The sequence below is a fragment of the Toxotes jaculatrix genome, chromosome 22 (assembly GCF_017976425.1).
Source record: "Toxotes jaculatrix isolate fToxJac2 chromosome 22, fToxJac2.pri, whole genome shotgun sequence".
NCBI lineage: Eukaryota > Metazoa > Chordata > Actinopteri > Toxotidae > Toxotes > Toxotes jaculatrix.
The window spans coordinates 3948450-3974661 of NC_054415.1; the positions used below are offsets into that span (position 1 = coordinate 3948450).

The 26212-nt window shown below is 38.6% G+C and overlaps 1 protein-coding gene across 1 annotated transcript in view; it reads right to left on the reverse strand.

Annotated features, from left to right (window-relative positions):
- The window catches only part of ppfia2 (PTPRF interacting protein alpha 2), a 150799-nt gene that overhangs the window by 50511 nt on the left and 74076 nt on the right, over positions 1-26212 (reverse strand). Inside the window, exons 2-5 of the mRNA XM_041030199.1 lie at positions 16672-16773; positions 13518-13682; positions 12213-12287; positions 8306-8416 (exon numbers count right to left, since the gene is read on the reverse strand). Coding sequence (XP_040886133.1) covers positions 8306-8416; positions 12213-12287; positions 13518-13682; positions 16672-16773 — 453 coding nt within the window. The remainder of the gene's footprint in view (positions 1-8305; positions 8417-12212; positions 12288-13517; positions 13683-16671; positions 16774-26212) is intronic.

Sequence of the window (26212 nt, forward strand, 5' to 3'; positions counted from 1 at the left end):
GCCATACTATACTATGACGTTTTTTATGACATTTTGAGGTCGAAAAAATTTTTGACTTTTTTTGGCCGAAAAAAACGCCTTACTATACTATGACGTTTTTTATGACATTTTGAGGTCTAAAAAAATTTTGACTTTTTTTGGCCGAAAAAAACGCCTTATTATACTATGACGTTTTTTATGACATTTTGAGGTCAAAATTTTTTTTGACTTTTATTGTCCGATTTTGACGCCTTACTATACTATGACGTTTTTTATGACATTTTGAGGTCTAAAAAAATTTTGACTTTTTTTGGCCGAAAAAAACGCCATAGTATACTAAGACGTCTTTTATGACACCTTGAGGTCAAAATTTTTTTTGACCTTTTTTCATCGATTTTGACGCCTTACTATACTATGACCATTTTTATGACATTTTGAGGTCGAAAAAAAATTTGGACTTTTTTTGGCCGATTTTGACATCTTACTATACTATGACGTTTTTTATGACATTTTGAGGTCGAAAAAATTTTTGACTTTTTTTGGCCGAAAAAAACGCCATACTATACTATGACGTTTTTTATGACATTTTGAGGTCGAAAATTTTTTTGACTTTTTTTGGCCGAAAAAAACGCCTTACTATACTATGACGTTTTTTATGACATTTTGAGGTCTAAAAAATTTTTGACTTTTTTTCACCGATTTTGAAGCCTTACTATACTATGATGTTTTTTATGACATTTTGAGGTCTAAAAAAATTTTGACTTTTTTTGGCCGAAAAAAACGCCATAGTATACTATGACGTTTTTTATGACATTTTGAGGTCGAAAATTTTTTTGACTTTTTTTGGCCGAAAAAAACACCATACTATACTATGACGTTTTTTATGACATTTTGAGGTCGAAAAAAATTTTGACTTTTTTTGGCCGAAAAAAACGCCTTACTATACTATGACGTTTTTTATGACATTTTGAGGTCGAAAATTTTTTGGACTTTTTTTGGCCGAAAAAAACGCCATACTATACTATGATGTTTTTTATGACATTTTGAGGTCAAAACATTTTTTGACTTTTTTTCACCGATTTTGACACCTTACTATACTATGACGTTTTTTATGACATTTTGAGGTCGAAAAATTTTTTGACTTTTTTTGGCCGAAAAAAACGCCATACTATACTATGACGTTTTTTATGACATTTTGAGGTCGAAAAAATTTTTGACTTTTTTTGGCCGAAAAAAACGCCATACTATACTATGACGTTTTTTATGACATTTTGAGGTCGAAAAAATTTTTGACTTTTTTTGGCCGAAAAAAACGCCTTACTATACTATGACGTTTTTTATGACATTTTGAGGTCGAAAAAATTTTTGACTTTTTTTGGCCGAAAAAAACGCCTTACTATACTATGACGTTTTTTATGACATTTTGAGGTCTAAAAAAATTTTGACTTTTTTTCACCGATTTTGAAGCCTTACTATACTATGATGTTTTTTATGACATTTTGAGGTCTAAAAAAATTTTGACTTTTTTTGGCCGAAAAAAACGCCATAGTATACTATGACGTTTTTTATGACATTTTGAGGTCGAAAAAATTTTTGACTTTTTTAGGCCGAAAAAAACGCCATACTATACTATGACGTTTTTTATGACATTTTGAGGTCGAAAATTTTTTTTGACTTTTTTTGGCCGATTTTGACGCCTTACTATACTATGACGCTTTTTATGACATTTTGAGGTCTAAAAAATTTTTGACTTTTTTTGGCCGAAAAAAACGCCATACTATACTATGACGTTTTTTATGACATTTTGAGGTCGAAAAAATTTTTGACTTTTTTTGGCCGAAAAAAACGGCTTACTATACTATGACGTTTTTTATGACATTTTGAGGTCGAAAAAATTTTTGACTTTTTTTGGCCGAAAAAAACGCCATACTATACTATGACGTTTTTTATGACATTTTGAGGTCGAAAAATTTTTTGACTTTTTTTGGCCGAAAAAAACGCCTTACTATACTATGACGTTTTTTATGACATTTTGAGGTCTAAAAAAATTTTGACTTTTTTTGGCCGAAAAAAACGCCTTACTATACTATGACGTTTTTTATGACATTTTGAGGTCGAAAAAATTTTTGACTTTTTTTGGCCGAAAAAAAACGCCATACTATACTATGACGTTTTTTATGACATTTTGAGGTCAAAAAAATTTTTGACTTTTTTTCACCGATTTTGACGCCTTACTATACTATGACGTTTTTTATGACATTTTGAGGTCTAAAAAATTTTTGACTTTTTTTCACCGATTTTGAAGCCTTACTATACTATGATGTTTTTTATGACATTTTGAGGTCTAAAAAAATTTTGACTTTTTTTGGCCGAAAAAAACGCCACAGTATACTATGACGTTTTTTATGACATTTTGAGGTCGAAAATTTTTTTGACTTTTTTTGGCCGAAAAAAACACCATACTATACTATGACGTTTTTTATGACATTTTGAGGTCGAAAAAAATTTTGACTTTTTTTGGCCGAAAAAAACGCCTTACTATACTATGACGTTTTTTATGACATTTTGAGGTCTAAAAAAATTTTGACTTTTTTTCACCGATTTTGAAGCCTTACTATACTATAATGTTTTTTATGACATTTTGAGGTCAAAAAAAATTTTGACTTTTTTTGGCCGAAAAAAAACGCCATACTATACTATGACGTTTTTTATGACATTTTGAGGTCGAAAAAAATTTTGACTTTTTTTGTCCGATTTTGACGCCTTACTATACTATGATGTTTATTATAACATTTTGAGGTCGAAAAAAATTTTGACTTTTTTTGTCCGATTTTGACGCCTTACTATACTATGACGTTTTTTATGACATTTTGAGGTCGAAAAAATTTTTGACTTTTTTTGGCCGAAAAATTTTTTGACTTTTTTTGGCAGAAAAAAACGCCGTATTATACTACGACGTTTTTTATGACATTTTGAGGTCGAAAAAAATTTTGACTTTTTTTGGCCGAAAAAAACGCCTTACTATACTATGACGTTTTTATGACATTTTGAGGTCTAAAAAAATTTTGACTTTTTTTGGCCGAAAAAAACGCCATACTATACTATGACGTTTTTTATGACATTTTGAGGTCGAAAAAATTTTGACTTTTTTTGGCCGAAAAAAACGCCGTACTATACTATGACGTTTTTTATGACATTTTGAGGTCGAAAAAAATTTTGACTTTTTTTCACCTATTTTGACGCCTTACTATACTATGACGTTTTTTATGACATTTTGAGGTCTAAAAAAATTTTGACTTTTTTTGGCCGAAAAAAACGCCATACTATACTATGACGTTTTTTATGACATTTTGAGGTCGAAAAATTTTTTGACTTTTTTAGGCCGAAAAAAACGCCTTATTATACTATGACGTTTTTTATGACATTTTGAGGTCGAAAAAATTTTTTGACTTTTTTTGGCCGAAAAAAACGCCATACTATACTATGACGTTTTTTATGACATTTTGAGGTCTAAAAAATTTTTGACTTTTTTTGGCCGAAAAAATCGCCTTACTATACTATGACGTTTTTTATGACATTTTGAGGTCGAAAAAAATTTTGACTTTTTTTGTCCGATTTTGACGCCTTACTATACTATGATGTTTATTATAACATTTTGAGGTCGAAAAAAATTTTGACTTTTTTTGTCCGATTTTGACGCCTTACTATACTATGACGTTTTTTTTATGACATTTTGAGGTCGAAAAATTTTTTGACTTTTTTTGGCCGAAAAAAACGCCTTACTATACTATGACGTTTTTTATGACATTTTGAGGCCTAAAAAAATTTTGACTTTTTTTCACCGATTTTGAAGCCTTACTATACTATAATGTTTTTTATGACATTTTGAGGTCAAAAAAATTTTTGACTTTTTTTGGCCGAAAAAAACGCCATACTATACTATGACGTTTTTTTATGACATTTTGAGGTCGAAAAAATTTTTGACTTTTTTTCACCGATTTTGACGCCTTACTATACTATGACGTTTTTTATGACATTTTGAGGTCGAAAAAATTTTTGACTTTTTTAGGCCGAAAAAAACGCCTTACTATACTATGACGTTTTTTATGACATTTTGAGGTCGAAAAAATTTTTTGACTTTTTTTGGCCGAAAAAAACGCCATACTATACTATGACGTTTTTTATGACATTTTGAGGTCGAAAAAATTTTTGACTTTTTTTGGCCGAAAAATTTTTTGACTTTTTTTGGCCGAAAAAAACGCCGTACTATACTATGACGTTTTTTATGACATTTTGAGGTCGAAAAAAATTTTGACTTTTTTTGGCCGAAAAAAACGCCTTACTATACTATGACGTTTTTATGACATTTTGAGGTCTAAAAAAATTTTGACTTTTTTTGGCCGAAAAAAACGCCATACTATACTATGACGTTTTTTATGACATTTTGAGGTCGAAAAAATTTTGACTTTTTTTGGCCGAAAAATTTTTTGACTTTTTTTGGCCGAAAAAAACGCCGTACTATACTATGACGTTTTTTATGACATTTTGAGGTCGAAAAAAATTTTGACTTTTTTTCACCTATTTTGACGCCTTACTATACTATGACGTTTTTTATGACATTTTGAGGTCTAAAAAAATTTTGACTTTTTTTGGCCGAAAAAAACGCCATACTATACTATGACGTTTTTTATGACATTTTGAGGTCGAAAAATTTTTTGACTTTTTTAGGCCGAAAAAAACGCCTTATTATACTATGACGTTTTTTATGACATTTTGAGGTCGAAAAAATTTTTTGACTTTTTTTGGCCGAAAAAAACGCCATACTATACTATGACGTTTTTTATGACATTTTGAGGTCTAAAAAATTTTTGACTTTTTTTGGCCGAAAAAATCGCCTTACTATACTATGACGTTTTTTATGACATTTTGAGGTCGAAAAAAATTTCGACTTTTTTTGGCCGAAAAAAACGCCTTACTATACTATGACCATTTTTATGACATTTTGAGGTGGAAAAAGTTTTTGACTTTTTTTGGCTGAAAAAAACGCCTTACTATACTATGACGTTTTGTATGACATTTTGAGGTCTAAAAAAATTTTGACTTTTTTTGGCCGAAAAAAACGCCTTACTATACTATGACGATTTTTATGACATTTTGAGGTGGAAAAAAATTTTGACTTTTTTTGGCCGAAAAAAACGCCTTACTATACTATGACGTTTTTTATGACATTTTGAGGTCAAAAAAATTTTTGACTTTTTTTCACCGATTTTGACGCCTTACTATACTATGACGTTTTTTATGACATTTTGAGGTCGAAAAAATTTTTGACTTTTTTTGGCCGAAAAAAACGCCATACTATACTATGACGTTTTTTATGACATTTTGAGGTCGAAAAAAATTTCGACTTTTTTTGGCCAAAAAAAACGCCATACTATACTATGACATTTTTTATGACATTTTGAGGTCAAAATTTTTTTTGACTTTTTTTGTCCGATTTTGACGCCTTACTATACTATGACGTTTTTTATGATATTTTGAGTTCAAAATTTTTTTTGACTTTTTTTGTCCGATTTTGACGCCTTACTATACTATGACCATTTTTATGACATTTTGAGGCCAAAAAAATTTTTGATTTTTTTTGGCTGATTTTGACGCCTTACTATACTATGACGTTTTTTTTATGACATTTTGAGGTCAAAATTTTGTTTTACTTTTTTCGGCGGATTTTGTGGTCAAAAAAATTTTTGACTTTTTTTGTCCGATTTTGATGCCTTACTATACTATGACGTTTTTATGACTTTTTGTGGTCAAAAAAATTTTTGACTTTTTTTGGCTGAAAAAAAAACCGCCATACTATACTATGACGTTTTTTATGACATTTTGAGGTCAAAAAATGTTTTGACTTTTTTTGGCCAATTTTGACGCCTTACTATACTATGACCATTTTATGACATTTTGAGGTCTTACTAAAGTATGACCTTTTTTTAGGATATTTTGAAGCCTTACTATTCTATGATGTTTTTTTTTATGACATTTTGAGGCCTTTTTTGGCATATTTGAAGCATTTAGTCCAGGACAATTGCAGCACATAAAAACAATAAGAAAATTAAAAAAAGTCCTTCACACCACTTTCTTCTAGTTCTATGACCTCACTGGTGCTCAAAGGTTAAATAAATGGAACCTTCCTATTACTGAAACAGAAATCTGGGCTTTGAAAGCAGGAAATGATCAAAATTGAAAGCTCCCTGGGTCTCTACATGAGGTAGATTAATGAGGGGGAAGCCAGAGAGATCCAACTCACACACAGGTTCAGAGCCAAGAATAACATCAGAAAACAACTTTACTGTCACCGCTAAGTAACACGGTCCCTCTGAGAGCCCTCAATCTAACTGTTCTTTATATTAAAATGTATTTTTATTTAAAAGCAGGTGTAAGGAAAGACAGTGCTCCTGCAATCTCTCCATTCTCCATCTTTCTCTGCGTCTCTGTTGTATCAGGCCCAGCTGCCCGTCCTTGACCATCCATCTGTGAGGACAAACCTAATTGGGCTTCTCCGCCAACAGCCTGTGATCAAGGATTCACCCAAGAAGGGAACAGGACCCTGCTCGGGTGAATCACACAACTGATTTTAATACCAGCACCCCAGCACCAGGCCGCTCTCATAAAGGGACAGACTTTAAGGATTTAGCTCTACTTTATTACACAGTCTCTCAACTGTCCCACAGATAATACATGATATGACTGTGGCTCCCATTATTGTGGTCATTTTACAGCCTTATAACACTAACACACCTGCTTTTTTAGGACTGAGAAAGTTTAAATGAGCCACAGTTTATTCAGCCTGTAAGAGTTTAGTTGGGCATCTACATGGCCTTTTGAAAAGGGGGTAGGGAGAAATTACACCTACAAAATTTATCAGCAATTGGGTTTTACCACAAATATATTAGGACTAATTTCTACCAAAAGGAATAGCCCCTTTGAATTTTATTTATTAGTTTATTTATTTATTTATTTATTTATTTATTTATTTATTTATTTATTTGGCAAGCAATTTTTTGACCTTTTTTAAATGTAATTTATTAACCGTGTGAACACCACAACAAAATGCAATTAACCTTCACAGTACTTCAAGGGTTTTATTTGTCACACACACAAAAAACATGTAGTGAAATGCTGTGTGGCCTCTCTTAAGGCTAATTTGAACTAATAATAATTAGATAAATGTCAGCTGTGTCACAATTTAAGGCAAACTATGCAGTAAAATCTGGTATGGTAAATGCTCGAGTACAATCATGCAAAAGTTTTGCTCGAGTACAAAACTAAAGCACAATTTTGAGGTATTTATACTTCACTTGAGTCCTCAACATCTTATGCTACTTCACATTTGTTTTTTATTTTTATTTTCACTTTTATTGAATTTCAGAAAGATTTATTTAACAGCTATAGTTACTATCTTGTAGTTTTACAGTGTGGTTTTGTAAATTTTACATAGAATAAAGAACAAAGAAAAGAAAAAAGAATATCAATACTTTCTTTTCTTCATGTAATTTTGTTGAACTGACCTTTTGTGTAGCATTTTGTGTGACTATCACAAAATATATACTACATCACAATAAAACTAACAGCAGGGGAAACCATCTTGGAAAAATGCATGAATGTTACCAAGCTGTCTTGTCATCCTGCTGACATGGTGTAAATTTTTAAAAAATGCAGGAAAGTTACTTTATTTTCTGCGTAAAATTTTTATTATCAGTATTATCTGTTCTGGGAGTGATGGGTAATGAAACTAATGCATAAATGCTTCATATTTACTGAATGAAAAATTAAAATGGTGAAGCTACAAGCCCCATCTGTGAGAGTGATTTGAGTGGTTACCAGGCAGATCCAGGTCTCTGCTAAAGGTCTGAGAGCACCATGGGTCAACAAGCACTTCAAGAGCTGCACTTTCTTCCCACCTCTCTCTCTCTGACTTCTTCATGCCCTTTCACTGACCTCTTTCCACCTATTACATTACTGACAACCAGGGGACACGTGTGAATCGGGTGGAGAGGATTGTGCTTCCAAGAAGAAGAGCAATCTGCATATCAGCGCTGTCATTCCCCTCGACTGCAGCCGCTGCTCTGTCAATCCCTCTGACTGCAGTGACATTGAATAACTAGCCCTCGGTCTCACTTCAAGGTTAGTGGTTGTCAGTCACTGTACCACAAGAAATGTACATGATAGCAGTTCAGACTCATTGTGTACAGCATGCTTTTTCACAGCGTGCTGAAATCTTAACCAAAACACACAATTTAAAATGTTTCCATATTTTATCAAGGCTGCTCACCTTGCCGTGGACCTTCTGTTGAGCTTCACTTCCCTCCAGTATGTCCTCTCCTCCCTCTCCAGACGCCACTTTCCTCTGGATATGGGCATTCTGTTCACGTAAGGCCACGATCTGTTAACGATGGATGAAAAACAAACTCTCATCAGACTCTAAGCTGGTTTAATATGTATCACTGCTTTTCCTTCAGTGTGGCCTTGCTACATTAGTCAAACCTCTTGAAGCCTTCAGTGTTGTACATAGCTTCAGCCCTCAGCTAAACAGCCATGTTTCCTTCTTATGCAATACCAGTATAAACCAGTATGTCCCTCTCAGCAGGAATTTCTGGAACCTGACTTTAGTTAACATGAAGCTGGAAACATGCTAGTGCTGATACAATCACTGTAATTATCATGTTCTGCCTCGTTTCACAACCTTAAACAACTGTCCTAAAGTCATAATCCTGTCACAGAGGTGACCGGTAACAACAATAATTAGGTTCTTGCCTTGACAGACACCATGTGATTATCACTCTCCTCACGACAGGGAAGAGAAAGGCAGATAATGTGCTTGGCTGCTACTTGTCTCTCATAAAAAATCTGAAACCCCTGAGACTTTGCGGAGTCTCGTGTTCTAAAACAAGACTTTCCAGAACCTGAAACTTGTGGGAGTGAGACAGTAATTTGCAACACACAAACTATTAAAAGTGACCGAACAAAAACGTCATCTTCTTGTGAAACTTCCTCCTCGTAAAAGTGAAAAGTAACTTACACAAACAATGATCATGATGGCCTTTTAAAACAGAGAGTAAAAATAATTTTACCATTTTCTTTTGTTTTCTCTTGCAATAAGTGTGGATAACCTGTGGGTTTCTTTGAATCTGATATCACTGTCTGACAGCTTGTGTTTCATCACTCTCAAATCTGGATTTTCTTTCCATACAACCTTTGTATCTGTTATTTTGATAAATCACACACACACACTACAATATCCACACAGCTTCAAAACCAGTTGTAATACAGTTGCTGGATGATGATCTTTGTTTGGGTCTTGGGGTCTTGCTTGAAAATCTGTGCCTCTCTCAGCGGCAGATATTTGCTGTGATTGAAAGAGTGAAGGAGGCCTGAGGCCAGTCAACGACACGACTGTCGATAAAAGAAACAACGCTCCCAACAGACTTTGACATGATCAGGTTTAAACTCAGATACATCCATGATGGACAGGTTCACCTCACATTAAGACTGGACTGTAACTCCGCAGCCTGAAACAACAGCTTGGCTTCTTCTTCACTGTTGCACACTGAATCCAGAGCGTCTCTGTTCATTACTTTTAACGAGGGCATAATTATGCCTCCGTATGTTTCTGTATCATTATTCTGAGACTGTCTGTAATTTCTCCAGCTCAGAGATCAAACACTAACACCACCCCTGACATAAAGGCACAACAAATGATGAATGGAGCATTACAGATGCATCTCCGGCACTGAAATTACAGAAAGGACAAGTTTGCCAGATGCAAAATGAAGACAGTGCCTATCATTTCTTTTTGATGTTGCTGATGTACCTCTCATCAAAGGCACACATCTGATGGAAAAGAAGAGGCACAATTTGGGCCACAGCATCACGATTTCCTTATCTTTCTTTGGTACTTCTGTGTTGAGAGGACTGACTGAAGTCATGTGATGAAGGAGAGATTGGACAAATGTGATGAGGAGAGGAGGGGGGCGGGAGGGGGTTTCTTGGAGAATAAAAGATTGATGTTGTCAAGGTGAGAGCTGGGGGCATGCAAGTCTCTGGTGCAATGCGCTTAAATTACAATCAATCACGTGCTTTGGAGCAAATGCATATGTGAGCGCACACACACACAAACACACAGGTGAAAAGGGCATCAGTTTTGTGCGTCTAAATTTGCCTTGGGATTTCTTTGGCAAAGGCGTGAGGATTAGAGCAGGCAGTATAAAAAAGCAACATGCTTCCTCTGATAAAGTCCTCGATCTTACTTATTGTGGACTTGACTGGTCCCAAGGCAGACCTCCTCCATGCTACTAAACCGCTTTCTGTGGAGCCATAAAAGACTTGTTTTCTTGAAACAACTGAAAAAAGATTCTACCAGTGTGGTGATTTTAACCTTTTCCCAACAGACACAAATTTGTCTCAAGAATTTTCTGCATTCTGTGCCATTTAATCAGATTCTGTTCTAAAAAGGTTTACGCCTGGGTCTTACAGGAACAATGGCTTGGATTGAGTCAGGAAAAGGTGACGTCACATACATCTGGGCACCAATCAGGATATAGATAAAGTATTGGGAAAAAAATCTGAGAGATAAACTAAATATTTTCTGTTATTGAGAAATAACGTATAGAAATGGAGAGAGATTCCAACACATTCTACATTGTAGTTTGCCCCAAATTGCAATCAGCAGCAGTTATCAGTGTGTGGCCAAAAAACACCTGTGACTGCATAAAGGTCAGAGGCTGCCGATTTCATCAGGCATGGCTGTGTTGTCTAAACCCCTGCAGGGAGAAGGGACTCATACCAGGCCTCCATCCTAAATCAATTACCTATTTGCTGGCTCACAGCTCTGCCCACCTCCCTGGAGCCTCTGAAGTGTGGACATTTCTATTTGGCAAAGTCGGTTTAACAGCCTCTTCCATCGCCTCGTGGTCCAATCACTCATCTGTCCGCCGCGCTGACAAGTGTGTGGCGTTAACCATTTACGAGGGAATGCCTTGCAGACGTACTGTATGGTCTTTCTAACCTTGGCTGTGTGATGTGAGAAAATTCTTCAGAGTGCAAAGCACTCTGAAGAATTTTCAACAGTTTAATTAAAAAGCAGACTCTGTCCAAAAGCTGTAAAAAGAAAAATGAGGGATCGCTTTGGTAACCAGCTGCCTGTCACATTATTTTTTAACTGTTTACTTCTTTTTTTTTCCCCACTCTCTCCTGTCTCTCTCTGCCCAGATCCCACACCTCCCAACCTTCGATTCAGACCACAAACATCTACTTACCACCCAAACACATCATTACAGTTTGTCTGGTGAGCCTCACTCTGTGTTTTTACCTCCTTCATGCTCTTGTCTCCACACCTCATCAGATGTGCCTGACCAAATACTCCCCTGCAATCTCATTAACACACACACACACACACACACACACACACATTTCCCACCTGCCATCTCTATTTCTATATTCTGCCTCTCTTTGCTCTTTTTGCCCTTCTTCCCCTCTCCTCTTCAGATATCAATGTCTGTGTGTCCGTCCACCCACTCTGCACACCTCCCAGCCTCTCCCCCTTTCCCCCTCTGCTCCTCACTCCCCCCTCCTTCCTCCCTCCTTTCTTCTCCTTACCGACTTTTATTCTAGGCCTGAGTGTCAGACTGGCATGTCTGACAGGCTGTGAAGTGCCAGCCTGAGGGTTTTTCTCAGCTGGAACAAGACCATCTGCAGTGTGAGAGCTGCTCTGGTGCTGCTGCCAGCCTGAGCCAGGAGGTTGAGAAGGAGTTAGGCCACAATAGAAAGAGTGACCACTCTTCTGTCAGAGCTGTGCCTCGGCCACTCATGCGTACAGTGTTATTTTGTGCTATTCCCTGTAAAGAGGAGGGCGAGTGGTGTCTGCAGAGGTGCTGTGGTTGTTTCTGGGTGTTGATGCATAATTCAGGACACAAATCTGGACACATTTCAGGACACATCATCGCATCGGTATGTGCTGGATTTGCAACCACATAAACAAGCAGTGCATGTTTCTCCACACAAGTCTGAATGTACAGGCTTCTACAGTATGTGCTGTACTGCCTTTTAATGTTGTTTATTAGTTTTGAAGACCTTTAAAAACAGTAACTGTCTTGAACAGTTACTGTTCCTTTTTTTTTAAACTTCTATTCTCTTTCCTTCTTCTTTTGCGTGCACCTGTTGATCTGGGTTGCAGCCCTTACCTCCTGATTGGCTGCTGTGAGCTCCTCCTCCAAGGCGGACACCCTCTCCAGTGACACCCGTAGTCTCTCTCTTACCTGAAAACCAAAAACCAACCAAACACATATCATCACTTGCCTGTAAATCTCCTATCCGCTGAACCATGATCTTAACATGTGCAGGTTTCTGCATGTGCTCTCAGATGGATTCACACAATAACAAATGACCTGGCAGAAAAATACACTTTTGTTTTTTATTCTAAGTTTAAATTCCAATCTAGGAAATCAAGGGTTAACGCAGCAGAAAAAGGTCTCACTGCTGCTGCAGAAAGAACTGTCCTCTTTCCTCCCTTAGCCACACAATAACACTTTGCAGTGGCTTCAAAGCAGCGTTATGAGGCTTTTATTGCTTTTAAAGCACTAGTTGCTGGGAGGAGATTCCCCTCCTACGCTCCACTCTTCGTCTGTGAGCTCGGAGAAACTCAGAGAATGCTTGTCCTCTTCCAGGGTTGTTGTGGCTGTGATGGAGCAATTACTTGCACCGCACGGTGACTGTGCACCATGGCTGCTGTGGCCCAATAGGATGCCAGATCTCAGAGGAGGCTGATCCTGGATTAGAAGCTAGCTGGGGTCTGGGTCGGGATGGCCCCCCAGCTGAACAAGACAGGTTTTATTTCCTTTCCATTGGACATGCTTTATAAATAATGGCTTTTAGAGGAGAGGCTGAATGGATTACAGGGGCGGTGGTGACATCAGGGGGCTAAGGTCATAAATTAGGAGGCTGTGAGGAGGCAGGAGAAACACTGGATGGGACATGTGGAGGCAAAAACCAACAAATGATACCAGGAAAACACAAACGACACTGCAGCAGTGTTTGCTTCAGTTGGTGTTAGCTGTTCAATCCATCATTTTATAAAGACAACAATACACAATTTATACTTAACAAATAGAAAATATGTCACTATGTCTGTGATTCGATATGATTACACCTAAATGCGAATTAGTTTGGATGAACACAAAATGTAAAAAAAAAATGTTTTTTACTAACTTTATGAATGAGGATCTCAAAAGATGAGGTGTTGATCAACCTTTACAATATCAGAGAAGTGACATGCAGGGAAATCTGTGCAGTTTAAGAGACAGAAAATTTTAATTGCAACCTTTAGAACCTTAGTTATATTAGAACCTTAGTTATAATGATGTAAATGTACAGAAAAGCAGCTACAATAAAAAAAAAAAGCTAACACAATGATTCTTAATACTCTCTGTACATACTGCTTAGGCAGACAGCTTGATGGTAAAATGATGTGCTAATGGAGTCAGACTTACTTTCTCATCTAGGGCTTTATGGTGTTCAAACAAGGATTTCAGTGCTTTGAGGACTTCAACTTCACTGGACACTCCCGACGGGGACTGAGCCTGCCGCTTCACCACTGTCATACGAAGTGACCGCTCATGTCTGGACACCAGGCACTCCAGATGTTCCAGCAGTAGCTGAGGATGCACATGGGAGAAATCACAGTTATTATCAAGGCATCATGTGGAGGAACCCAAAATGACAGCGGGGCCTGAGCACAAAGGAACTCAGCTTCAGATCCATTTCATTTTCATTTTATAATGAAACCATATGAAACAATTCAAAGAATATTGTGCACTTATCAGATTTTAAAATAATTATATGAAAGGATAAGTGCTTCTTAAGGCTTGTTGAAGGAGAAGAAAGCCTGATGACGCATGTGTAAAATGCATTGTTTGCTCTCTCAGTACTTGGAAAAAATACTGACATAAATGCAGAAATGACTAAATAAACAAATACACATTAGAGGGTCTGTAGCTGTGTGTGTTTTACTATCACCACATATGATCATATTCAATTAAAGGTGAAAGTAAAGGGGTGAAATAGACTATCAACCTAAAACTAATAGTATAATACAACAACCTGCATAAAAGCCTAATGCAGCGACTGCAACCCTTCAAACTGTCTGCAAGAGGGATTCTGTATCGTGTGCTGGATCACAGACACACTGCAGCAGTTTCGTGGTGATGCAGATTTCAACACTTCAATCAGTCTCGGAAAGTCGTCCAAGGACATGATATTATAGCCCCAAGATGATGATCTTGTTAGAGGGTGAAGTTCCAGCTCAAAATGATCTTCCCATTCTTTCCGAGGAAAAACCTCACTGGCTTCATCGCTGACATAACTTCGCCTCACTAGTCTAAACATCCCTCACTGAGGCTGCACAACAAGCTGCAGCTGGATTGAATGTATTCTGTGGTTAACCACCGGTTAGGAAATCAAGTCACCACTGCTATCTCTTTTTTAAACAAAGCCCTGCTGTTCTTACTAAGAAATACACACTATTTAATTATTCAAGAAAACTGCGAAGAATTTGATGTAAGAAAACCGCACAGAGACAAAGATGAAGATGAGAGCAACAGGCAGCACCGTTGTTTCAGTGTTTGTTCTCGTATATATTCATCTCAACACAAGAAGCATCACTAGCGTCATTCACAGGTCAGCTACCAGAAATACACAGTTGGAGCTGCTAATTTGTTTTTCTCAATTTAACCATCAAATTAATGATTTTAATGCCTTTCATACACCTTCTCTCTTGATTATTGTGCCAAGGACGAGTTATAGCAGGCATTAAATTAAAGGTAAGAGCTGTGTCACACAGTCAAAGACTCGGTTTGGGATCTTACAGAATATTAATGTTGGGGATGTATTTGCAGGATATTTTTACTTTAATGCCACACACTTTCTGTAGATGTATCCAGTAAACCAATTTCCTCCATTTAAGATCCCAAAAAAGTAAAAAAAAAAAAAAAGGAAAGGAAAATTCCCCATCCATAATGGAAATCTAAAAATCTAATAGCATGAAGACTGAGCTCTGGTGTGTATCTCATAGGGACAGCTAGGGACAGATTGCTGCAATTGCGAAAGCAAAAATCACGTGTTTAATTTTCCCCACATGACAATTTTCAGCAGAAAACATTTTAGCAGGCAGAAGTGATCAAAATCTCTCTGCAGGAGGGGACGCCAACAGTTGGAAATCCTGCACGAGAATGTGGATCCTGGGCTGAATAAAGACCCGGCGCAGACCTCTACTGTAGCTGAAAGCAGACAGAGTGCTGTCTCTTCTCTTGTCTGTCTGATACAGCTGTTAGAGAGCCTAACCAGCAGCCATCATGTCCACATTCATACCCCTGCACACTTAAACAAATGCCCACAGCTGAATCAATCAGAAAATGAATGTTTGCCTTCAGTAACGACTTCGGGATAAGAAGCTGACCACAGCCACAGTCTAATCCCATTCAGCAAATATTTCCATCCTTTATCTGTTGCTCTCTTTCTTCTGTCCCGTCATGTCTCTGCACCATTTGAGCCTATGAATTCACATGCATGTCACTGGGTTGCGATGCTTATCCCAAACAACCAATAAACTTAACTTGTCTTTCCACTGTCATCACATCTGTTATCATCTCCCCAGTCCACTGACTGCCTGCACATGCCTTTGAAGATTTAATTATGAACTGTAAAAACCTACCAGTGACAAAACCAAGCTTGATTAAAGTTTGCTTGGTAATTGCCCATCGGAGGATTTGAGGTGATAATAAAGTGAGAGAGTGAAAATGACTTCTGTCTGTCCCTGTTTCTTGCACCTCACCTCCCTCCCTTCCTCCTTTTCAAGTCACTGTTGTGCTAAAATCCTGTGCCTCCACCCAGAGAAAGATAGAGCAAGACTGCAAATCCACATTTAATCAGCACTGGGATGGAAAACAGAGTCTTATCTGTCAACAGCAGAGTGTGCTTACTGCTTTAAAAAGGAAGTATTTGTCATTGAAGATACAGGACTTCAGTCCCACAGAATTGGGATGATCTGCTAATGTCTTTAGTTGTTTTATTTATTTATTTATTTTTCCAAAATACTTTGAACTGGACACTGCAGGGCATCAGTGCCATTTGGACTTAGTTTTACTGTTGAGCAGCCATCCATGTGAAGTAAGCGGAAAAATGTTCAGGCAAAATGTGGGGAGCTAATGAGGTATGCCTGGGCATTGGAAACAGACAGTGTGCATGGTTGCTTCAGTGCTTCCACAGTCTGGCCTTAAAACCGTACCCACCAGATAGCTTAAGCTTCCTCAGGATGCTGTCTATCGCCGTGTGCAGCAGGATTTTGTTTTCTGCAGCCGACATGAAAATTCTGGGGAAGGGTTCTGGGTTTTGAACCTTGTGGGATGCAAATTTACAGGGTTGAATTTGGAAAAAACAAGTGTCACCGTAAGCTTCATTTCTGGATGAAAATGTCAAAACAGTTATGATGTCGGCTTTCTTTGCCCTGAAACTTCTGAATGCCTCAAACAACTGCCTTGTTCACTCAGTGGCATACAATGCCAGGTTAACCATCTTAGGTGAGATTGACTGGTGGCAGTGTAAAGAGTTCAGTAAATGTTTCTGGATGTGTTCGGAAGCTGCCCTCACCCTGGTGTTGTTCCTCTCGGCTTTCAGCTCAGAGATCTCCTCCTCCTTCTCCAGCAGCTGCTCCCTGCAGGCGTTCAGCTCCTTGGTCAGTGCAGCAAACTCCTGAACAACAACAATAAAAAAAAAAGAGGAGATGGGTCAGCATCGCGGTCAGCATCACACAATACTCTGCAACCACCCTCCACCGAGTAAGGTACAGTGATGCAATGCAACATAAAGCAGCAGGGCGTGTTAGATGTTTGCTGCCTGTAAGCGCTGCACAGTGAAAAATATAACAAAGAAGAAAATGAATAATTTACCTCAAATATTTCTTTGGAATTTCTGTACCATCATTTCCTGCTGTGTATTGTCTACTATCTTTATGCCAAATTCAATAGATCAGCCAATACATCAGAGCAGCTGTTTTACTGGACTAGCTCTAGTTAACATGCTCACTTCTCATTGTTAATACCAGAAATGCAGACACACTGCATTTATGGTATTTTCTAAATCAATAATATATCATGAATTATCTCCTGCACCCAAATATATATTAAGTCAAATACCAAAAGGAAAACAACAAACACAAAAAGAGAACAGTTCAGTCGACAAACAAGTCAGATAATCCTATAAACACACATTAAGCTGAAAAACAGAAGCTATGTGTTTGTAGTGGACTGCTACGCAAAAAAAACAAAAACAAAAACAAAATCAAGGTTACAACCGCAAGCATTTCAAACAAGTATGACCCCAGACAGTCCCTTAGTGACAGACGCAGATGGAGGTAGTTTCCCTTCTGGCAAACACTACAACTAATCTGCATACCAACCATATTAAAAGGCGTCTCATGAAATACATTATGCCTTACTGTTACGTGTTAAGATACTGATGCTTTTATTGACTTCATTTATCTAATAAAATTATGATATTAAGAACAGGTCAGTCATGCCGCTACATCTGGGAACAAAGGTTCAATCCATCGCACAATAAGGGGGGAGGATTTAATGGTCGGTAATCTGTGGATGAAAGAGGATTGGCTCTATACAGTGGTGCAGGCACAATGCCAGGTGTAGTGGATTTACACAGGACAAGGGAGGACTGAGAGGACTGTGGTGTGTGTTGGCTGTGTAGTAGTACTACAAACGGCATCGTGAACAACAACTGAGGAGGCCGTCCGTGTGTGATGGAGCAGCAGGTGTCGAGGCTGCTTCAGGAGGGCAGCCTGCAGCTTTAGTCATACAAATATTTTCCTCAGACAGGGGTAATCTCACAAACTGAGCTAAACCGCAGTTTACAGATTAGATGAAGCTCAGTGAGAAAGAGAAAAGAGGAGGAAACTACATGTAGTAGGGTAACATTTATGAAACGTGGCACTACTACTGCTACTGCTACTACAGAGGATTAGAGAGAGGAGGAGCAGAAACAAGCAGGATGAGAAGAGAAGAGGAAGGAGGAGGAAGAGAAAAAGGAGGGTAAGGTGGAGGAGAAGAAGAAAATTAACAAAGAGGATGACGATGAAGTTGGTCTCAAAATATGGGCACCACTAAATTACATTTAATTCAACCTAAAATATTTTAGATATTTCTGTTTCAAGTTATGGGCTTTTTGCACTAAAATTCAAATAGCAGCACTAACTATGATGCATGTTAGAGATCGTAGAGAGAACATGCTCTGCTGAAGGGATGTTTTCTCTGTCACAAAGCACAAAGGGCCAGTCTCAAACAGTAAAATACAAAGCAAAGGAATCCAAACTTTTGGTTAACATGAGCTCTAAGTTTGCCTTCCCCTGCAATGCCGTGTTCTCCTCTGCCAAACCAACAGCTTTGCTCTTTGTCTGTCTCAATCCATTTTTCTGCAGATGGATACTAACAAAAGATTCAAATACGCCTGAACTACATTTATACACCAATTACAGCCTTATCACCCCGCTGGTCCTCTCCACAAAAACACTCCGCCAGCACTGTTTTTTGTCTAAACAAATTTTTAATTCACAAACTCGCTCAGGAATTCGGAGCTATATGTTGATAATGCTGTGGTAAACAAGCATCTGAGGATAAGAGACAGCCTGCCACTCAGGAGGACTTCAAACCTTCGTCCCTGTCATCCCAGGCTAAATTAAGTCAGAACAGACGTGTCTTTGGAGAGGGTCACGTCAGGCAGGTACAAAGGAATCAAACAGAGACACGACCGCCTCAGTGTGACTCCTGATTGATGGGAGGGGTTGTGCTATATTTTAATTTAGACCTGCTTGATGTGACACAATAACTAACATGCTCAGTCTTTGATTTCAGTGCAATGTGCAATATGCAGAGTATCACAGGAATTAGAATACAAAAGCCTGGCTTCTCAGTAGTAAGGGGTTGAGTTTATATTGATTTTGCTCAGTTGTATCCAGAAAACAAAAAACAAAAAAAAAAACCTCAAGGAATAAACAAACCATGAAAAAAATCTTAAAATGTCAAACATTCCTCTGATTATTTTTATGGTTAAGTCTAGAATTTTTTTTATCAATGATTTAAAATTCAAACATCTTGTTCTGGCTTTCTGAAAGTCAGGATTTTATTTATAAGGCACTACAACAAAATTCCAATGTTCTTAAGATAAAATAAAAAATATAGTAAAAGATAAATTCTCTGAAGCTGTCAGATAAATACAGGAAGTGATCTGTCTATTTGTGCACACGCTGTAATTCAGAATCTGTGCACCATCTGCCCTTCAGGAGACAAGGACAATAACTCAGGGTTTCAGACAAACTCCAGGGAGCGTGGCAATATTGTGTCTCACAGCTACAGTAGCGCAACAAATCCTTATAGACCTTATAGAGCAACAAATCCTCAGCACAATGACACCGTACACCATGAAAATCCCCAAATCACAACTGAAAGTCACTCTGTGAGCGAAGCCTTCAAAGAAGTCAAGTGGATTTCCTTCTGTGATCAGAGACTAGATTTTAGGTCTGTGGTCCCAACATGCAGCAAACACGGGCAGAGGAACATGGCCTCTCTTTTCTCAGGGGATGAATGATGTGGAATGACACAGCCGCAGGCTTCGGTCATGCTTGTCTCAGGTCCACGATGAATAATCGTGGGACAGCCAATCAATCCGCAGTGTTCAGGATCAGAGCCTTTGGGACGTTGCAGCATCTTTAAATCTAATTAATTTCCAAGTGGACCGCTGCAGGCCGCTGGAGCAACTTTCCCCTCGGAGCGGCAGCGAGGTGTGAGTGCGGTTTGAAAAACGCAGTATGGAAGCCCACACAGTGTGGGTCCTAATGTTTCTGGTCTGTTACTCTGAGATCATAATTAGATCATCACATCTGCGTTCTCATGACCGTGACTTAATTATCTCATAATGAATCACTATTTTGTGGTTCTCATCCTTTTATTGGATTCACATGTACAATCTGATTTGATCTCATACAACAGCTGAGCAATGAAAGTCCTTCTGAAGGCTGAGAAAACAAAACCTACTGTCATTTTTTCAGGCTGCTGTGTTGAGCTGCACTGTGATGAAAGGTGTTTCTAATGCTGTGTGAACCCTAATTTAAAGACATGGCATGTGCTGAATGTTAAACAGAACTTTAATCACTTTATCCTCAGATCATTCAATTACATTCTTTTCATTTATATTAAGTCTCTTGATGAACAGACAAAGTCCTTTGAATGCCGTGTCTATTCGAAAGCACACATGACAACTGGAGCAACATCAGCGGGACAATCAAGCTGGAATCTGGACAAAATCAAGAATGACGGCACGATCTCAACTTTTATGATGATTAGAACGGAACAACACTGGGGCGAGAGGCGGGAAGTTTTTATGCTGCTAATATCGAGGTAAAGCGGTTGAACTGTAACATGCTTAAGCCCACACAGACAAAAACTGTGCTTCGCTCACACACAATAAAACTCTGACCGTAACTGATCTGCATAAGTCAAGAGGCCGGAGGTTAAACTGTCAGGACAAATGGGTCCATTATGAGAAAAGGGTCCACTGAGTTAACAACTAGATTATTTGATCTGCCTACAGAGGAAGAGCAGGTCAGCTGTTAGGGCCCAGATGTTACCATAGCAACAGGAGACCGCGGGTGGGGGGGGGTTGCCTCATCTCTATAGAGATTTGACCCACAGTATAATGGACCAGTACAACAGAAGAAAGACAGTTTGCTATTATTATTATAATATATTTTTTAAAGATTATTTGAATTTGAAATCATTTCCACTGAATGATAATGAGAACAGATTGCTATATTTACACTGCTGATGCCTTACTATAAATATCTTGTATCCGCCAAATATTTTGCATCTGAAATGATCCATATTCCCCAGAGTGACCATCACACGTTCATTCATTCTTAAATTATCTTGGGAATAATCTGTAAACAAAGCTCTTGTGCCATCGCAGAACACAGTGCTTCTTTGCGTTTCCCAAACTTGTGTGTTCAGTATGTCAAAAAAAAAAAAAAAAAGAAAAGAAAGAAGCCTAGAGCTCAGAAATCTCCCTCCCAGAGGAATGCAGCTAATCACAGTCGCCTCCTCTTGAGAAAAAACCCTTCTGCAAATTGTACCATTTGCTTTAAAGCTTGTGAGACACAACAATCCCCTACTTATGCCCCGGCAGTGCTGGTGAGCTTAAATGTCCTCAGCAACAGTCTACAGTAGCCTATACTCTCTCTGGAGCTGTTCTTTAAACCAGTCGTCTCAGGGCGACTGTTTCTTGTAGAGTTGAGTGAAAGAAAAGGCGATGACCCCGGGGCGAGGAAATGTTTTTAAGACTGCCTCTTCCTAAAGGCCACACTGTCAGGACCTTGAAAGATTATGGGCTCAACTGAAACAACATTTCACACACTCTGTTCCAGAACATCTACTACATTTCTGCCCCAAACCAGTAGAATTATTAGATTTGCGCTGCAAAATGATTTATAAAGAAAGCCCAAAGTCAGTATTTGTGTAACTCAGAGTGTTGGCTCAGTTTATAACCCTTGTCCTCACACTAAGCTCAGCATGCTGACACCCATTTTAATTAACTTTTCCATGTTCTGTCAGCTAGTCTGAGCCAAATGTGGTACACACAAACAAACCCACGCAGGCTCGACAAGCAGTGTAATAATTTTAAAGTAATCAAAGGGCAGGCACCAAAAAAGACAAGATAAATCTTCAAGAAGTAAAAATCTAATTCCAACAGCCTTTTGCAAGTAAATAATGAAAGAAAAAAAGCAACAGCAGGAAATGTAGCTTTGCTTCCATTGAGTGATATTTTATTTTTCTCCATCTCTCGAGGAAAACACAACATTTTAAATTTCTATTCCCAGGAAACTGTGGCTCCAGGCACCGCTCTCATAAATAACCTGAAAATGTCCGAATGCACTGTGGCGGAAACACGATTCAGAGAGCGGAGAGACAGAAAGACAAGTCGAGTCCTAGCATATAAATAAAAGGTGAAGGGGCACACGCTGGGCCTTGCGTGACAGAGCATCTTTAATGCATCAGCTAAGTGGACTTTCACCTCTGCAGTGGTTTTACAAGTCAGATGTACGTAGGGTGGTGCAGGGTATACACACTCACACACGGTAGACTGCTGGGCCCCTGGGGACACTGGAGGACTCGCTCAGGGGCAGTGATGAGAGTAACGCTGACATTCCTCGAGGTTGCCAACTGCTGCCCTGCTGTGAGCAGTGATGGAGTTTCCTAACAAAGGCAGAGCTGCAGTTTATGATAATTAAGACGATTTTAATTCCCGAGTCGACTGTTAAACGAGGAAAAAAAGCATCTAGATTCTCTAAGCTGTGGTGCGTCGGGCTGCATACTGCAGTTTGTCTGCGCTTTCGTTCAAAATCTTATCCGAGGTAGTTTCTTCAGTGGCCAGTTTTGATGAAATGTTACTGCTTTGTTTTATGTTCCATTCAAACAGCTGGTCAGTATAAAATTCCACTTGGATGAGCTGAGGTTTTGCTCCAAGCCCCTCTCCAGCACTACTTTACCCATGACCTGCTGGACCACTACCCCTCCCCACCTCCTTCTTTTCCCCACTTCTCATTACCTGGGCAAACTGCCTAGCACTGCAATATGTCAGGTAGTGTGTGTGTGTGTGTGTGTGTGTGTGTGTGTGTGTGTGTGTGTGTGTGTGTGAGCATGGAGTTTGCCTAGAAGGTGAACTCTAAATGAAATGGTGGACAAGGCTTCCTCCTGGAGTGGGCCGACTGTCAGACAAAATTACAGCAGCAGCTAGATTTTTTATTTTTATTTTTTTTTAAATGGAGCTGTGCTTCTGCAGGGGAGTCATGCTTCCAGGCTAAAAACAAACCCTGGCAATCGTGCATCACTCTCAGGAGAAACAGAGAAGTGGTGGTGTGATTGACAGCAAGCTGACTCACCAAGTGAAACACAAAGAGCAATTTGGAGAGAAAAAAAAAAAAATCAAGAAACAAAACAAAACCAAAAAAAAAATGTGACGACGCTACCTCCATCTCCTGCAGCTAAGCCCCAGGAACCTGAACTGAGCAGTGACGGATGATGAGAAATGTCTGGAAACCGACGGCAAATTTTCAAAAAGAGTTTAGAGTGTAACCTTTAGACTCTGCTCCGAAGAATAAATCAGACACATTCTGACAACTTTCATGGCAAGAAGCCTTCAAACTGCTAAAGGAGCTCTTTGTGAAGGCATCGTGACTCTAATTTGGTGTACCAAAAAACACTCTGGGAAAGTACCAGATAATGAGCAATGAGCACAAACAGAAGTCTTGTTGTGAAATTTGTGCTTTCTCAGTTACTACAAAGCTCTACTGTAGATCTTTATTATTTGTTGAACAGTGTTATATTTACAGTGTGAGACCAGAGGGAGCACAGGGCAGAGGGAGCTGATGAATAAATGATGAGTTGAGCCTGCTGCTATCAATGCGAACATTACATTTCCCACAGTTAACAAATGTCTACGCGTGCTGGAGAGCGACGATGAACCAAAGTGGAGTAATATCACTATGATCACAGAAGTATGATGATCACTATGATCGCAGAAAAGGCTGCTGGTTGTTAAGAATCAGGGTTGGGGTAAATTAGGGGAGATGAATAAACCATGAAAGACTTTTAACTCAAGTAACTAATGTCTTTTTAGTATTATTTCTTTGATACGTATCATTTTACTGTGTATGTACTGTATAGAAAGAAAAATTAACAATAAAAAAAAGGGACGGGGTAAATCCAAAGCACCAGAGATAATGGTGCATTCTGCTTTTTTACGCTGAAACATTTCAAAATGAATTCAGTGAAATTAAAATTACTAAATAATATAAAGTAGTTCACTCATCCAACTGGAATATCTCCAAAGACAATGACTTCCACGAACATTTAAAGGGTGTTTCAATATTTGATGCCTTGAAAATGTTGAATTTGATCATTTCCCATTCAAAATATTTCCCATCAACGTAACTGTAATTTAATCTGTCAAACTTTTTAAAATCCATCTGCACATTCAGATCATTACAAGACACTGAAAATCTCCACTCTGAATTCCAGCACCTGAAGGCAAAGAGACATTAAAGTTCTTACAGACCGACTCTTCTGGGCCTGTTGGTTACAGAAAGAAGGGACCTCCATTAAAATCAAACACAACAGCAGGACTAGTGCCAGCTGGATTCTTGGCCTACATTGTACTGATAAAGAGGGATCCATCACTGAGACTCTAGACCGGACACTGAGGAGCCACAGAGACCTTGAGGAACAGCAACAGCACATGATTTTCAGCTCAGCCCGCAGGCTCATTTCCTCAGCTTTAAATATTCAAGAAGGTTATCCGCGCTGAGCGAGCCTCTCTTCTTCTTCATGGCGACATGCCGGTGAGTTGAAGGCAGACGACAAGTGTTACAGCAGCACCCAGCGTGCTTTTATCAATGAGTCCCTCTTCGGGAAACCATGTGGTTGCCTTTCATCTGCCTCCCTGTCAAAATAACACGAAGGACACCCACCGACTCAAATGACAATTGAACCGTTGCTGTCATACACTCCCACAGTACCTGCAGAACCTATGTGAGAACATTAAAGCCATGAGTATTCCCATATTTTGCGACTCCCTCGTCCTTTGATTCCTTGAAGAGAAACTGGCAGGTTGTAAAGCGATCACAACTTCAAAGAGCCGCTCGGATATAAAGCATACAGTCGAATGTTTCAATACAGCCACAGAGAAGCTATAGGAAGCTATTGTAAAACCATCAAGCTAGATTGTATTTTTATTGCTTTCCCAACACGAGCAACACATTCAACCTGAATGGCAGTATGTCTGATTTTACTTCTCTTTGTACATGTCCTCTAAAAAAATCCACATAAAGTCTAATGACACTTCTCAGAGCAAGATTGTTTATGCATAATGAACCTTGCAGAAATTAATCATTCACAATTAACCATTAACTTAAAATGAGCCAGCCGGGAGTAAAGGGAAACCAGTGAATTCTCTTGGTTGAATAATGCATTGATTTTATTCAGCTTGATTGCCTGTGATTATTTCTGGAATTGGACGGTCAAACAGTTTAATAAACGAGCCACAGAGACAAAAGAGCGAGCTGAATACACAAACAGGAGCCAGTTCTTTGAAAAGGACAATGACTGGTGGCCCTGAATGGACTTTGTGTCTTCACGCTGCTGTGATGTTACATCAGGTCACTGGACTGGTCACTGCGCTGATGCCTTTTAATGGGACCAGAGGAAAACCGCAGCAAAATGAAACACAGGCACTTGTAGATGGGAGAGGATTATTCCAGGTAAAGCACAACAGACATGTACAACAGATTATAACAAAAAAAAAAAAAAGGAAAATGAAAGGTCAGTGAGGATGTTTGTGTGAACAGATGTGTGTGTAAGAGAGAGTGCGATGGCGTTGAGGGTAGGAGGGGTGTGATTTACAATAACCTTTAGCTGGCGAGGTAAGAGGGGTCGTCTCTGTGCTGTAAAGGCCCCTTGAGGCCAAGTCATAAATCTGCGAGTGGAAATTACAGCCTGACAATTTACTGCCCTTCCGGCGCCTAATAACTAATTTTGATCCCTTTGAACTCCTGTACGAGGACCTGCCACACCCCCTCAGCCTCCCATCACATCTTTAACCACAGCCTTCAACTTCTAACCTCCAAAATCCAAGAGAATGAAAGTTGTGTAGGACTGAATAAGACGAAATTTGCATGTTCACGGGGTCACATGACAATAGGCTCTCTACAAATACAAACAAATTAAATAATATTTTAACTATTTTTTAATCACTTCTCTTTATTTCCTACTAAATTTTGGTCATTTGAAAACTGTTGTTTAACTCTGACAACCAATTTCTTTATATGTCAAAGAATCTCTGTCTCAGGAAAAAAAAAAAAAAAAGGTTTATATCAAACACCAATCTGACAAACATGTTCTATCTCTGTGTTTTATCTCTGAGTAAATGCAGTCTGGCCCAGAGGTGAGGGCAGACCTGGGAAAGCAGTGAATATCCCTGTGCTGTCTGACAGGAATAATAATTCAAATGCTATGTTTGGGAGGAAATACATAATATATGCTCTAAAAAGTTTAAGTAGTCAATCTCCCAGTCTCTA